General features: G+C 28.1%; 2 protein-coding genes across 3 annotated transcripts in view; one reads left to right on the top strand and one right to left on the bottom strand.

The window, feature by feature from the left end:
- The first annotated feature begins 5,740 nt into the window (after positions 1-5,740).
- On the top strand, positions 5,741-7,322 carry LOC113796371 (uncharacterized). The gene has a single exon (XM_027346636.2). The coding sequence runs from the start codon at positions 5,811-5,813 to the stop codon at positions 7,020-7,022; it is 1,212 nt and encodes a 403-aa protein (XP_027202437.2). The 5' UTR covers positions 5,741-5,810; the 3' UTR covers positions 7,023-7,322.
- A 6,382-nt stretch (positions 7,323-13,704) lies between these two features.
- The window catches only part of mmd (disintegrin and metalloproteinase domain-containing protein mind-meld), a 36,480-nt gene continuing 32,638 nt past the window's right edge, over positions 13,705-17,546 (bottom strand). The window contains exons 19-21 of one of the 2 annotated variants that reach the window (XM_027346672.2): positions 16,508-17,039; positions 15,744-16,431; positions 14,841-15,420 (exon numbers count right to left, since the gene is read on the bottom strand). In XM_027346672.2, coding sequence (XP_027202473.2) covers positions 14,974-15,420; positions 15,744-16,431; positions 16,508-17,039 — 1,667 coding nt within the window. In that variant the 3' untranslated portion in view covers positions 14,841-14,973. Of the gene's footprint in view, positions 15,421-15,743; positions 16,432-16,507; positions 17,040-17,546 lie in introns of both variants that reach the window. The other variant, XM_075821643.1, reaches the window with a different exon arrangement.

The raw sequence follows: 17,546 nt of genomic DNA on the forward strand, positions 1-17,546 counted from the left end.
TATTGCATTTCTTCTTACCTTTTTTTGAATAATGGCCAATATATTTCACCTATTTGTTGTTGTCCGACTGACTGATGATAATGTTTTTGAATTGTTTAAAAATAGATGAAAATGATATGTCTAGACTCGAACAAAAACAACAAAATGCTTGTTATTTGCGTTTTCTTCCAAAATCAATGTTTTTTTCATCACCAAAATTTTATCTCATGAAATGAATTTTAAAAAAAAATTCTTCTTTTTGGCTAATTTGATAATGTTATATATTTTCAAAATCTTATTTCATCAGGATTTAACCACAAAAGTGAATAATACTTTTAGGTTAATTAAAAAAAAACAACAACCAAATCCTACATCGTTACATAAAGAGTGAAAGAAAACATTCTTACATTTTCATACTTAATCTATCCATTTCATTTTTTCTGGCTGATTATCAAGAGATTTTCGTTTCGTTTCGTTTTACGAATTACATTTACATTCAATTAATTTGATTCGATTCCTCCCAAAGAAAAACATGGATCGATTTACTTTTGTGACTATATTTAGCAAGAGAAACAACAACAACAACAACAAGAATTATTATTGATTTTATTTCCTATTTTGCAATGAAATATATACAAAATATTTCCAAAGAATCGATTACACAGTGAGAAAAAAATACATCTTTTTTTCCATTGATAATGATGATGATGAAAATCGAGTATTATCGACTGATTTAGATTCCTAAATCAGAATTATAATCAAGAATGAAAAAGAAATTGATGCAAACAGAACATGGAAAAATTAATTAGTAGAATTGATTCCGTCGTCAATGTTTATCAATGTTTGTTGATAAAATCATTCTAAAAATGAAATATGATATATGATCCATTGACCTATTATTAATGCAAAAATGATAAAAATGAAAAAAACAAAAATATCTAAATAAACTTTATTGATTATGATAATTTTATTATTATTATTATTCAAAATAATGGGGAGTGATTTGTTGTTGATGAAATCATTACTAAATGAATCAACAATGAAATTTCTGTGTTTTGTTATCTACCGTTCTGTATTTTTCATTTTTTTTCCAACACTCATTAACACGTATAATACGAGAAAACAAAACAGAAACGAAATTAAACAGACCGGGTTTTCCCATTTTATCCGGCTGCTGTTGCTGATAAATGTTTCTTCAACGATTCATTGTCCATTTGTTGTGTGTGTGTGTGTTTATTCATTTTTTTGTTGCTGGAACAAAATAATAATTTTTTCTTTTTGGAACAGATCAAGAGCGAGCAGGAAAATGATTGATTTTTCTTTTTTCGTTTTTCAGTTGATGATGATGAAAAGTTCTTTTTTTGTTTTTGCTTTCATCATCGTCGATGTTCTGTTATGAAATTGACCGAAGCTATCGATGATGGTCATGGTAATGGTAAAAATTTTGGCCGGTTCTTTGAATGTTGGCAATGACGAAAAAAAGTTTGGAATTTATTTTGGATCGTTTTTTTTGTCGTTGCTGCTGTTGTTTCATTTCATTTTGATCCAAATGGAACACCAACACAAAAAACATACATGAAAAATCATTATTAGTCGGCTTGGTTTTTATTTTGTTCACTGACCGTTTACTTTTTTTTCGGTATAATTTTTTTCCCCGAAAAACAGAAAAGGTTCAACATATTGATATTTACCAAAAAAAAGAAAAAGATTTGATGATGATTCTGGCCTTTTCGTTTTCGTTTCTCTTGTTCATCATTATGACGATACACAAAGTCATTACACACAGTTTCTCTTTGATGTCAAAAAATACGATTACTATTTTCAACAGAAAAAAAATTCAATAACCAAACATAGTTCTGCAGAAAATAGCACTTTTCAATTTTTCTTTCTTTTTTCGATATTAAAAAATCCTTTGTTTTAAGTTCAATTTCTTTTTTCCGTAAAAGATTTCTCGGTAAAGAATTTAATTTTTTATTTCATTTCGCAATCAAAATGAACTCAAAAATTGATGAATTTGAACGAAAACAAAATGAAATCAAATATCAAATTCCTATTGGATGATTTGTTCCAATTGAACATTTGACCTCTTCCAAATGAATTAGTCTTTTTTGTAATAATGGAAAAAAATTATTACTCGGTAAAATGGCTAATTGAATCTTAATGTTTTTTATCCTCTGGATTTTCAGGCTAACTTAAAAAAAACTATCCGTGTGTGTAATATGATGGTTATAATAACCAAAACAATCATGATGAAATAAGAGATTTAATCTCTCTCTTGCATTCTCATTTCTCTGTATTTCTTTTGGGTTCAAGCAAGTAAAAAAAAAACATTAAATTTTCAATTTACAAGATAAACATCCAAACAATTTCATTTTTCACACTAAATTTACAAAAAGAAGAAAAGATATTCATAGTGTAGTTGTTTAAAGTGGTTATAATTGACTCTTGTTTTGTAAATTATTCATTACTACCTTCCTATTCTTTACACCAGTGATTCTCAACCATTGTGCCGCGGCACTTTGGTGCGCCGCGAAATTCTGAAAATGCAACTGTTATATATTTAAAAATTCTAAAATTGTGCCGCGACAACAAAAAGGTTGAGAATCACTGCTTTACACCTTTCTATATACAAAAACAAATTGCCTGGTAATCAATAAAACTTGTTGTTGTTGTTGTTTGCAGAAAAAACAAATTGTCAAAGATTATTATTGTCAATAGGAATGATTGGTACCAAAAACAAGGTGCCAAAATACTTGTCAACATAATGGCCATTGTGTGTGTGTATGTGGACATCGAAAACAAAACCAAAAAAATGATTTAAGACGAAAAACGACAATTGTGAATTTTGTTTTATTTTTTGGAAATAAAAACAAACAAACAATCAATGTTTTCATTTCAATTGAAAATATAAAAAAAAACATTGATTTTCATGTTCGATCATTTGATATCAGGAAAAATATTTTTGTCTACATTCTCGATCTCTGTTTATTGATTGTGTAATTTGAAACTTTTGTTAAATTCAAAGATTGTGTCGCCATTGTTGTTGTTGTTGTTGTTATTACAATACGAACCTAAACCAAATGAATTACATGGTTTCATGACCTTTATGAATGTTTATAAAGTGAGGTTAAGGGTCATTGGATCAAATATGTCTCGTCTGATTGTCGTCGTCGTCGTAGTCGTCATCATGATCGACGACGACATTGACATCATCAACTATATGGGTGTTTTGATAATGGTGACATTTTAAATATTATAGCCAGCCAATTATCTTTATCCAAATTTAACTTCATTTGTCAAAATATTTTCAGGTTTTTTTATCAAATCAAATCAAATCAAATCAATGATTTTTGATTTGAATTCAAATTCAAATTCATTCATTCTGAATCTTATAGGTTTTGATGATATTTTGTTTTGTTCAAAAATTCATTTTTTTTAAATCGATCAAGATTGTGATTGATTTCAATCACAATGGTATGGCTCTATTGTATTCCGAAAACATCCACATTTCACACATAGAGAGAAACACATCCTCATTGATAAGTTTAAAAACAGCGAATAACAATAAAATTGAAAAAAAACATTTAGTTTGTAAAATTGAATCGTTTTACCACCGACTGTGTACAATAATAATGTTTTATTTTTCAATTCATTTTTTTTGTTTTGTCAAATTAGAATTTGGTGTTTGTTTTTTGAAACCAAAAAAGAAAAAAAGAAGATAAAAGGTTCACACTTACCTCACACTAAATTGCTATTGATTGATTCATTGTCAATTAGAACAATGAATTTCTGAATGTTTTCCCGTTTTTGGATGATGATGATAATGGTGATTTGGCCTATATATAATCATGATTATAATGACATCATCATCATCATTATCATCATTAAATATTACAGTAATAAGTAGATTGACAACGATAATAACTGGGAAAAAAATAGAAGGATGACAAAAAATGCTAGCCGGTCGTTAGAATGGATGTTTTTTCGACATGGATGTACTGGAAAAAAATATCGTTATAATTAACGATTCTCCAATGAATACTTTCAAAAATGTTTCATGAGAATAAATAATTGGTCCAATTTATATTTATATTCCAAGGACAACAAATGATGATGATGATGATGATAATGATGACTTATTTTCATGACGAATTTATCCGAATGTTGAATGACATTTGCAAATTGTTTGCAAAAGAGAGAAATTTTCCAGGAAAATCTTTTTTGCTAAATAATTGATTTTCATTTCCCTTCAATTTTGTCTTCGATTGTTATTGTTATTGTTTATTTGTTTTTGTTTTTTGTTTAAATTTCAAAATCAAATCTGTTTAATCAGTATTTTTTTGGGAATTTCTTCCGATAATTAATTTTGGAAGAAGAAAAGTGTTTGAAAATAATGTTTCTTTTCTACTTTGCTTGGATTATTCATAGCCTGGAAACAAGTTGAAAAAATATTCATCCATTTCAAATTGATTATTTTAAACAAATTTCAAAAACATTATGTTTGATGTATTGTCAATTATCATCATCATTGATTGATTATCATTATTCAGATATAAATACCAGAAAAACAAACGGATAATAATAATATCAAATAACCTCAGGGTTATTTTTTTATTATTTTTGGTTGCAATCTCATTCATTATGGTTGATGATAATGGTTGATGGTTGAAAATGGATCAACTTCTTTTTTTTAAAAATTCAACAAAACATCTGGATGTGGTTGAACAAACCGAAACAGACAACAAATAAAAGAAAAACCTCTATAGACCCTATGGGGATTTTTGGTAGAAGTGAAAGTGAAGAAATGTTCCAGAAACAAGCACAAATAATTTATTGATTTAAAATCAATAAACAAACCGTCGTTGATTATCAAACATTCCATATGTGTAGGAGATTTTTACATTTTTAAATTATTGATTCATTTGATATCAAATAAAAAAATTGAATTTTTTTATCATTAACCAAACAAAGAAAAAAAATGATTTTTGTTTTAATCAGAAATTCTCTGTGTGTGTGATTTTCTGTAAATATTTGATTCAAACAAAAATCTAAAATTTAAAATTTAAATTTTTATTTGAATATTGACTTTGGATTGTTTTCAGTTAATGAAGTGATCCATACTTGAGGCATATTTTCATTTGATAGTTTTTTTTTTTTTTTTTTTTGGTCTCTCGTTTGACGACAGACAATGAATTCAAATTTCAAATCAATCATAATTAAATCAAACTAATGGTAATGATTAATTGATTGATTGATTGATTGATTGATGAATTGTTTTGTATGAATATTTTTTCCTGTTCTGATGATGAAAGATATTCTCATTTTTTTTTATTTATTTCTAGTTATTTGGTAATTTGATATGGCGATGAAAATGAATAAAATAGCGAAAAATTTGAAATTCAATAATGTAATCATCATCATCATTCATCATTCATCATTTAGATCGGTAATTATGTTATCAACACAATATTTATGGAAAAACGAATTTCAGTTATTGAACTGAACATAAACTAAACTAAATCAAATGAGTCTATATGGGTGTTGACCATGGTTTTGTTTCCATTTGAACCTAGGACCCTAGAAATGACCTTTTTTCGAAAGGTACGACCCAAAAATAGGCGTAACTTACTGCAATGTTTATGTTTTTCAATCGGTAAAAATAGTCTATAATTGATAAACTTTTCAGCAAGCTAGGTCTTTTTTTATTAAAGGTAAAATATTGTCATATATAAAATCTGGTAGCTAAACTAGAGATTTTAATTTTATGTTTGTTTGAAAAATTGATTTGAATTTTAAAATTCAATTTCAAATCAATAATCAATCAAATAACGATGACATCAAGATCATTTTTTATGGATTCATTATTGAATCATCATTCTGCATCACATTATACAACCAATTTCAATGATCAATATGATTTAAATCACATTGATGATAATGATAATAATCCAATGTTCAATAATCATTCGAAATTATTGAAAATCCGAACCACATCAGCAGCAGATAATTCATTACCAACAATGGAAAAAGTGCAATCCAAGCCGCATCAACCGTTACCGTTATCAACATCAATTGTATCAGCATCATCGATGATACCAACAACAACAACGGAAACGACATTTAAATCATTGATGAATGATTATCAAAAATTCTATTCACATTATATGTTGGGACCAGCATTTTTTCTTCAAAATCTAATACCACCACCATCATCATCGATAGTAGATCAATTACCATCAAGACAATTATCACCAAACAAATCACAAGAAGAATTATTGATTAAATTAAATACAAATAATCAATTTCAGCAACAACAACAACTTTTAAAGCCATTAACTAATGATAATGATGATCAAGATGAGAAAAAACTTGAAAAAAATGAACGAAAACATTCCAAAATGGATAAAGTAAAGAAAATTAAATGTTCAACGTCAAACGTTAAATCATTCATTTCAAAAAAGAATGAAATATCATCAAAGAAAGAATCGTTATCATCAAAATCCCCCAGTTCATCATCAACGCTGGCTACAACAACAACAACAACAACAGCGACAGCGTCATCAAGTTCATCAAGCCGTTTACGTACTGCATTTACATCAACACAGATAATACATTTGGAACATGAATTTGCCAAAAGTATGTATCTATCCCGTTTAAGACGTATCGAAATTGCACATTATTTAAGCCTTACAGAAAAACAGGTAAAAATTTGGTTTCAAAATCGTCGTGTAAAACATAAAAAAGAACAACATCCAAATTATCATCATTTATCACCAATATCAACAACAACAACAACAACGGTAAACAACAACAATAATCATCATCATGGTCATCGAAAAAGTCCAAGTCCAACATTATCCATAACAACAACAACAAATCGTCAATGTAAATGTGAATGTGAACATCATCAATGTTCACAACAACGATCACCAACATCGACATCATCGATCAATGTGAATAATTTGGAAACGATCAATGATGATGATGATGATGTGGATGGTGATTATAACCAAATGGATGATGATTATGATGATGATGAATAATTGAATTCCATTCTTCCATTATTATTATGGAAAAACGATGAAATGAAAAAATGGTCAATGAAAGCCGGTTATGATTTATTATTATGGGAATACCATTTTCATTATTATTATTTGTAAACGTAAAAACAAACAAATAAACAAACAAATATGTGTCATAATAAAATCACAATAAACATTTTGGCCATATGTTTTTGTGTGTGTGCCGGTTTTTCTTTCGGGAAACAACAATTTCTTTTTCATGAATGTAAAAATGACCGATGGCCGTTTTTTTCTTTTGTTGGTTCCTCGATTATAATTACAAATTACAATGATTATTATTTATAATGAGAATAATAAATCTTTTTCTTTTCTTTTTTTTACATATTGTTTTGAAATAAAATTAAAGTTTTTTTTTATTACTTGATTTACATTAATAAAGTTTTTTGAATATTTAATGGAAAAGGCATATACAGAAAAAAGAAAGGATTGTGGTCTGTGAATTTTTTGTGATTCATATTTTTTTGGAACCTTTTTGTTCCAGGTTCCAATTTGAAACATTAGAATCATTTGTTGTTGTTTTTTCTTTTATCAGTTCTTTTTGTTTTCACATACACAAATCAATCAATCGGTAATTTGTGTGTGTTTTTTGTTCACTCTTTCACACACACACACAAGAACAACGTCTGTTTGTTTGTATTTAGCAAATCAATCAATCAATCAATCAATAATAAAATGATAATGAAAATTTCATATTGTAAATTTTCAAACAACAACAACAGGAAAATGAAAAGAAATCAAATCAGCTAATCAATCAATGACACAGTAGCAATTCTATCCATTTTTTTTGTTTGAAACGAATTGGTGTTGAATGTTTATCAAATATAGAGTGTTGTTCCAAAAAAAAAACTTTCACTCGCGTGCTGACAGATGACACAAAGTGAAAAAAAACTTTGAATCCAGTTTTGGGTAAACAAAGGATTCACAGAAAAATTTACATATTTATGTATTTTATTCACACACACAAACTCACAAACATAAACACTACGAAAACATTTGGTTCAAATTTCAAAAATGATGGTTGGGTGTTTTTTCTTCTGTTTGGTGAAATGATGTTTTCCCCCATCCAACCATCATTATTATTTCCTCTTGATAATAAATAAATCAAAATTGTTGTTTAATGTTTTTCGATTTGTGTTTAGGTTTATTTTGAATTCAATTTTTTTTTGGAAAATTTAACAGTATTTCGGTAGTTGCAAAGAAAAGTGTCAAATTCGTTTGGTCTGTAATTTGAAATTAACATTTTTCTGTTGTTTGTTGCCAAATCTTCAATCCGTTTAACGCTTCAAATTTCCCGAGAATTTTTTTCCTTTTTGGACAATCATTCCAAATACAGCTCAAATTAAATTCAATTACAAAACAATGAAATTTTGATTTTTTTTTTTTGTTTTGTTTTGCAGGAAATTATCATTTTTTTTCTGGTTCATTTCCTCTTGATGGTTGTTGTTGTGTGAACGGTAAAAAATTCATATTTTTTTGCAAAATGAAAGTTTCAAATTTCCACAATAATTTTCGCTTCAATTCAAAGCAAACCAAAAAGAAAAATCACCAATTTTTTTTGAAAACATTATCAACTCGATTATGATTGATTTGATTTGTGCAGAAAAACAAAAAGTTTTTCGTTGATTTTTCTATTGAAAAAAATTTTATACTTGGCAATCGAATCATTTTTTTGGGATTTAATTTAGCATGAAATTTTTTTTTCATTTTCATATTGAATATACGATTTGAATTGAATAAGGATTTCAAGAATCATAATCAATATTGGATTTGTTTATTTCATTGATTGATTCATCAATTGGATCAAACATTGTAAAACATTGAATGATCAATGATACAAAATAATGTATTTTGCTAATTTTATGTTTTAATTTGATAATATCATAGATAGAAACACTGATAAATTTTTTTTTGGCCAGATTGATTCATCAGGCTTCAGGGCATTGTTTGTTTGTGTGTGTTATTGTTGTTTACTCGGAAAAGAAACTTCATAATAATTCATTCATTGATCATAATTTAATATTTCTCATTTTTTTTCTTTGGTTGTTTCGATACAATAATAATCAATTGAACCGCAATGGCCAAAATTGGAAACATTCATCGAAACACCAACATTTTGGTAAAACTTTGAACTTTTTTCTCTTTTTCTTCTTCTACTTCTGGATAAATGATAAGTCGTTCAATCATTTAATGTCATTTTGAAATATATATTAGATTTATGTATTTGTGTGGCCTAAATTCATTCATATGAATTTTTTGATTATGAAATTGTTAATAATGAAAAAAAATGGCCAATCCAATTCTGTCATAATATTGATGAATGAAAATATAATAAAAATTTTACAGTTACTTGAACAAATATAATGTATGGTAACTTTACAATATTTGCCATATTTGCTACGCGAGTGCGGTATCGTGGTGCTCATCATGTGTGTGTGGTATAAAAGTCGGTAATAGATCATTCGATGATGATGATGATGATGATGATAATGGCCATCAATGTATCAATTCGAACCATATGATTAATGAATGAATGAATTTGGCTAATTGAAAATCATAACAAATCGTTGGTGGTTTTTAAAAATTGAATTTTCTTTCGTTCCGTATTTTTTTTTATTGCTTTCAAATAAAAATCACTTAAAGTTAATCATTAAAAATTTTCAAAGTTTGAATTTAAATTAGTTTGAATTGGGGAAAAAATGAAATCTTTAATAAAACATTTAATTCATCGATAACCGAACGACGACCGGTAAACAACGTTTCTTTTGAAATGATTATTAATCCTTACCGTTTTTCAATGTCAAATAGACAGAAGAAAATAAAAGAAAAGAAAAAGATTTGTAACAATAAACCAAATGTCAAATGCCGTGCCCAATTCGAATGGAAATATTTTCTGTTTTGAGTTTTTCAGTTTCTTTGGATTTCAGAAACTTTATTAGTTATAATCAATAATTAATCAATCGTAACGAAAGGATTATATTTATTTATCGATAAATGAAATGAAAAGAAATGAAAAGATTTTTCTTATTTTGGAAAAGTAACTGAAAAAAAATCCAATACAGAAAATTGTTATTAACTGAACAATGGGATGGAAAATCTTCAATTTTTCATCCATTTTTATATTGATCAACTTAACTAATTTATTATATAATTAACCTTTTTAATACTAAATATAAATATATGATTTTAGATTTAATCTACTTCAGATAAAGGTCATATATTCAACTTGCAAATACAACAAGGTCGAATCATAAACTGAATTTCTTGGTTGAGAAAATGAGAAATTGAAAGAGTTTATCCTCATAATATTTCATCGGTTGATTAATGAATGTGTGTCTGTGTGTGTATCTACAGTGAGAAATGTGATGCAGAATGTAAACATCGGTAATTTCAATGATGTGCCAAACTGTTTTTTCTGATTTTAAAAAATGATTTTCTTTTTTTTTGATGACTTAATTTATTTCTAACCCATTCTATTTCCAGCCAGAAAAAAAATTGATGTTTAAATATTGACAGAAATTTTCCTGGAATTATTTTTTTCATAAAAAAGAAAACAGTTTGAAAAAACAGAGTTTCAGTAATCCTTTTGGTCCACTTTTGAATTTTTGTTTGTTTATGTTTGTTTATTACAGAGTATCTCAATATTTGTTTCCCAAATCTCAAAATGATTCCGAATAACTATTTAAAATTGTGAACGATGTTAAACGTTGATTTTTTTTCTAAAAAAACAAACAAACAAAAACAGATATCAAAAACAATCAACGGGTTAACACGATAAACAAACAGAAAATGAAAAGAAAAATGAAAAAACCACACATGTGAAAAAAAATTATGAGAATGAAAGAGAGATAAAAACCCAGGGTTAACCCAGTGATTTCGATGATTATGATGATTTCCTTTCGCTTATGTTCACTTATTTGTAATTGTGTCAATTTTTGACAAACAAACAAACAAACAAACATAGATAAAGAATGAGTGAATAAAAAGAAAGAGAGAGAAAATTTTCATGTCAAGTGGGATAATTTATTGCCACAATTAACAATTCAAGTTTTAGTGAACGGATCCTGGATCAAAGAAACAAACAAACAAAAAAACAGAGCATTAACTAAGACGAACAAAGGAGAGTGATGATGGTGGTGGCAAAGTTTTCATATTTTGAGATTTAAAAAATTTTTTATTATTCCAATGAATTGAATATGAAATTAGGGTTAATAAATAACAATGATAATGATTGTGAGATCCGTTTATTATTATTATTATTAGTTTTATTGAAAAAAAAGTTCAAAATTCAAAATCAAATCCATCCATTCATTTATCCATCCGACCGTACTGAAAGTCAATTGACTAGATTAATTTTTTTTCGGTTTTGAATCAATCGATTGAATATTTTCAAATGGATTTTTTTTCTAATTTTCATGGTCATTGGATTATTATAACTCTTTTTTTTTGTTTGTTTGTTCTCGATCAATAGTTTTAATTGGAGTTTTTCTAATGATGATGATGATTAATACGATTTTATTTTTTGGCAGAGGAAAAACCTTGAAAATGAATTGGAAATTTTTCTGGTAGCAAATCCGGATCTTGTTTGACTTTTTTGATTTGCTTGTGAAAATTAATTATCCAATCATCAATTCTACCTGAACATATGTGCGCACGTGTGTGTGTGTGTGTTTTGACCCGAATTGAATATAAATAAATAAATAAATTATTCAAATGTTGAATGAAGAAAAAGTATGAATAAAATTAGGTGAAATAGAAAAGACTTTAAGAAGTGGAAATCAGTTCCATCAGATAATAATAATAAAGAAAGAAACCGCACACACGTTTTAACTTTGGGAAAATGAATTGAGCAGCCAAAACCATATGATGAAGATGACGTCTTTATTTAGTTTTAAATAACGTCGTTTTTCTGTTTGTTTGGTTCAATTGATGATTGATGATGATGATGATGACACGAACAATAAATTTACCTTTTTTTTCTGGATAAATGATCAATTGGGAGAAAATTTCATTCATTGTATGAATCCTGTGAATGAATGTTTTTCTTTCTTGGTTTTTTTTCATGAATTTCAAAACAAACCGATTTGTTTATTTCACACATTTCATTATATCATTTATTTATGCAGAAAGAAAAGAAAAGAAAAGGAAGAAAAATCTTAAGAAATTGTCGAAGCGAACAACGAATAAAAAAGAAAAAAAGAGACGTTAAATTTCATGATCATCATCGATATTGGTCGGATATCACCGGTAATAACAATTTGTAACCAATTTGAAACTAATTTCAATATCAATACCACCACTCTCTCTCTCTGTTTTTGTTCTGACAAAAAGAAAATAAAAAAACAAATTTTCTCTTTTTGTTGTTCTCCATCTCTGGTTTGACAACTCAATTGAAATTTTATTTCAACGTTTTGTTCCATTCATTCATTTGATTCATTGAAATGAAATTTATTCATCAAATTCAAATTCATTTTATTTAAATTTGAAATTATGTTTCATTTTCTTTCAAAACAACAACCATTATCATCTTCCATTGATGATGATGAATTAATAATAATCCTGGTTCTTGGCTCGCAACCATAATGGAATTCCAATGAATGTTTTTCGTCCCAATCCGTTTCACTTTGGATATTTTTTTTAGCTGTTTTTTTTTGGAATATTTTTACTTTTTTTTCCTTAGTGAAAACTTAATCTAATTTGAATATTCTTTTTTTCGAATTATTCGGCTATAAATTCACTAAAAAAAATGCCAAATAAATCTGTTTGTTTGATATGTATTCAATGTTTCATTGTTTTGTTACCACCATAATTGTTTTATCAATCATTGTTGTTGTTGTTGTCGATGGTGATGAAAATTGTTGGCAAACAAAGAAAACTTTAAAGAAATGTGTGGATGAAGTTAGTGAAAATTGGTCTTGTATCATACAATTAGGTACTGATGAATATATTCAATCATCATCATCAAATCAAACTATCAATAAACCAAAATTAACAAAACAAATTCTAATGAATTGTGGTCCAAATGAACCAATGATTTGTTGTCCAATATGGAATTTTATCAATTGTATTCGAGATGTATGTTCAACAAATCCATCATCATATATGGATGATATATCGGAAATTCAACGAAAAAATTGTCCAAATTTTCATTATGATTCGATTGAATGTGAAAAATATGGACAATTTATACGTAATCAATTTATGTTGGATTTATTTGATGATGATAAGATTGTTGAACGATCATCATTACATCGAACAAAAAAATCAATTTTACATTATAAAAATAACATTAATAATCAATTAGATTCAACATCATCTAACATTAATGATGATAATGATTCAACATTAGCTACAATGTCATTACCAAAATTTACAACCAAAATAACCATTTTGAATCCAAAATTAACACCAGATTTACTACGAACATTACAATATTTATTATTTTGGATTATAATTTATGTTACGGTCGTCGTATTTGGACCATTTCTTATCAATGATATACATTCGAGTGATTCAGATCAAGATCCAAATAGTGTTGATTATGAATACGTTTAAAAGCAACAACAACGACGACTATGCACACATCGATACAAAATCGATATCAACTTTAAATTCGGGTAAATTAAGAAAACAAAAAATCAATCAATTTGAATCTCTAGAATGATATATTTAATGTTTGCCAATGTGTATTAATAGTTTGTTTTTTTGAAAAATATGGACAATAATTTTTGTTTTCCGGTGAAAGATCTTTACGGGCAATTGTGAGAAAACCACAAAATTTAAAACCGAAAAGTAAATAACGAAAATTTTGAAAAAACAAAACAAAAATGATAAAGAAAATTTTCATTTTAAATACAAAGAATATTATGGAAAAAATATACACACAGGACAAGATATTCATTAACGGTTCGGTTCGATGATTCGGGCATTTTTATGATGCATTTTTTAAATTAAAAAAAACAAAATTAAAATTATTCTCTTCGTTCAAATAATGATAATGATGAACAATTATTATGACTAACAATATTGAATAACATGTGTGTACTCTTTGTTTTTGTCTCATAAACATCTTTAGTTTCTAAATTTTTTTTCGATGGATTAATTATATACAATGTTATTGATAAATATAAATATGAATAATCTCCTAAATAATAATGATATAAAATATTTATAAATTAAGAATAAAATTAAACTTTATATTCTTGATATTGTAATGATGGCCGATGTTTACGATAAACTTTCATTCGATTATCACCATTATTGTTATCATTATCATTATCATTTGCATTCGATTCGGATGTTGTTGTTGTTGTTGTTGTAGCTGTTGATAATGATGATGAATCAATTGTAGCCATTTTATTGATTACATTGTTATTATCATTAATTTTGATGGATGTTTTATCAACATTTTTATTGTTATTATCATCATCATCATCATTACAACAACAGCTAGTCGATTCAGATTCAGTAGTAGTAGTAGTAGTGGTTGTAGCTTCAGAAGGAATTTCCATTTCCAAATCTTGTTTGGCCATCATCATAAAACGTTTATTATGATCATCATCATCATCATCATCATCGTGATCAATTAGATCCTGTTTCAATGCTAACATTAATGATTGTTCCTGTAATCGTAATTCACGACGTTGTTTTCGTCGAAGAATTGTTGCCATCGATAATGTTGATGCAGATATATCGGATGATGATGTATCCGATGTTGTAATCATTGTCATTGTCATCATTGTATTTGTTGCTGTTGATTGATCCGAACCAATTGATGATGTTGTATTGGTCATTTTTTTCAATTGTCCAATCAATATTTCTTCTTCTTCGGTTGTAATTATATTATCAAATATTTCTTCTTCTGGTACAGGTGTTACTATGAATCGTGATTGTTTCAATGATGGTAATGTTGATGTTATTGCTGTTGACCGGTCATCGTCGGTGTTGTTGTTGTTGTTGCTGTGACTGATGATTGCATTGTTGATTGTTGTTGCTGTTGTTGTTGTTGTTGAGCACGTGTTTGTTGTATTAATTGTTGAAAATGATATTGTCGGGCCATCTCTTCGAGCCAATGTCGTGGTAATGTACAATAATTGTTCGGCGCTGTTTGCTGTTGTTGTTGTTGTTGCTGCTGTATTAAATTTACTGCTGCTGTCATCGTCATCGGATATGGAAATGGATTCATTTGTGAAAATTGTTCTGCACCCATATGGATTGAATAATCTTGTTGCTCCTGTTGTTGTTGTTGTTGCTGTTGGTGATGTTGACGACGTTGTTGATGTAATTGCGGAAGTAATTGTTGTGATAATCGTTGTGGGAGTTGAATGGGCAATGATTGACGATTCGAACGACGTATTGAACACTGAAAAAAACAAAACAAAAAAATCAGAATAAAATTTAGAAAATTTCAAAGTAAAATAAATGGAAAAATTAAAAACAAGAAATCTCTACAATCTCTATGCATTGTGTATATATAGAATCTAATGAATGTTTGATGATTGTTAAAATGATTTTTTCAACAAAAAAAAATGACAAACGAAAACTACATTCCGGTAACGACGGCAATAAAGATTCATCAGATTCTATATATACACAATACATAGAGATTGTAGAGATTCAACCGTCGTTCAAATCTTTGAAATCAATTCAGAAACAAAAAAAAAAATTAAAAAGAAAGTTTCTTACAGGAAGTGCCTCTTCACTTGCACTTCGTGTTAATGAATTAAGACCATTATTGCTTCCGATACTGCCACCATCAAGTTGTTGAAATTGTTGTTGATTATTATTGAATAAAAAATTGACACCAAAACTACCACCACCACCACCGCTGACACCATTATTATTATCGATTATACCACCAGTATCATTTGTCATCGACATTATTAAATTATTGAAACCAGAAAATTGTGAATTTATATCGGCATTTAGATCGGAATCGAATGCACTACCATTTTCTTCATAATCATAATCATCATCATCTTCATCACTACAAACATCAACATCATCATCATCTTCGTCATCAATATCATCATCATTATTATCATCATCATCAACATCATCGGAAGAACCATCCATCAGATTACAACGATTCATACGACGACGACGACGATGTCTTCGATCACCACCACCACCACTATTATTGTTTCGATTAATACCAATACTATTTCCATTATGTTGATTACTACAACCACCACCACTATCACTCATATCATTTCCGGTAGCAATACAATCAATCATATCATCTTCACGTGCTGTAGTCGATGTTGTTGTTGATGTTGTTGTCGATGGTGACATTGGTGGTAATGTTGCAAAATATGATGATGATGTTGGTGCCGTTGTTGATGTATATGGATTATAATTAGTTGATCGTGTTCTGTGTTCCAAAAATGAAAACAATTTCATTAATTAATGGAAAAATGATTAAAATTTCGGTAAAAATTTATACATACCTACAAGTTGTTGAAGATGGTGGTGGCGGTGGTGGTATCATTCGAGCTGTTTGTTTAACAAAACCTTGTAAATTTGTTCCCATATAATAATCAAGATCAAATTTTAATTGTGAAGATTGATTTGATGGTCGTGATAATGAATTACCACCAGCACTAGTAATACTACCCCCACCACCACCAATACCACTATATAAATCTGAACTATCAGTAGTAGCAACCGTACCTCCTCCTCCTGCACCTGTACCACCACCTTGATTACCACCGGATGTTGTTGAAAGGCCACCAGGTGCGGATGCTGGTGCTGAACCACCACCACCAAGTTCATCTAATTGTTGTAAAAGATGTGCTAGATTACGAATTTTTATTGTTGATGATGAGCCAGCACCAACATTAGCCGTTCCACTTCCAGGAATAACATTTGCGGATACAGATGTTGATGATGTATGATGAGGACCATGAAGATCGTTCGATATATCAACAGCACCACCAGTAGGCGTAATTTTTTGAAATTGTTCATTAATCTTCATCAAACCTGAATAAACGAAAACAAAACAAAAAGAAAAAAATGGTAAGAAAAATGTAATCAAATTCAAAGTTAATTAACTGTATATTTTCCCAGGATTTTTTACTTGTATTGAAATTGAAAATTCAAGTCACACACACATACACAAAAACAATGGTCGAAAAAGAAAAAAGAAATTCTGGCCCAAATAAGAATGATGATGATGTTGATGGTTAACGAAATTCTTAATAAATCAATGTATTTTTTTTCTATTTATTTATCCAGAAGAGAAAATTTTCCTTCAATTCTTTTCAACCAATATAATCAATTGGAAGATGAATGATTTTTTTTATACCCCAGAAAAAAAAAACAAAAACAAAACAAAATGAAAATCATTTGTATTTAAATATAGAGAAAAGATTTCAAGGCTAATGATATTTCTGCTACTGCTACTGGTTTTATGTTGATCATCATCAGTGGAAAAATCAATTAATCACACAACAACAACAACGAAACAAAAATCATCAAATTGTCAAC

The sequence above is a fragment of the Dermatophagoides pteronyssinus genome, unplaced genomic scaffold, assembly GCF_027571235.1.
Source record: "Dermatophagoides pteronyssinus isolate colony J.1.1.1.1 unplaced genomic scaffold, Derpt_VIB-CSIC_2022.12 sq0012, whole genome shotgun sequence".
Taxonomy (NCBI): Eukaryota; Metazoa; Arthropoda; class Arachnida; order Sarcoptiformes; family Pyroglyphidae; genus Dermatophagoides; species Dermatophagoides pteronyssinus.

Coding starts and splice junctions, on each gene's coding strand:
- LOC113796371 (XM_027346636.2), top strand. CDS start 5,811: ATGACATCAAGATCATTTTTTATGGATTCATTATTGAATCATCATTCT.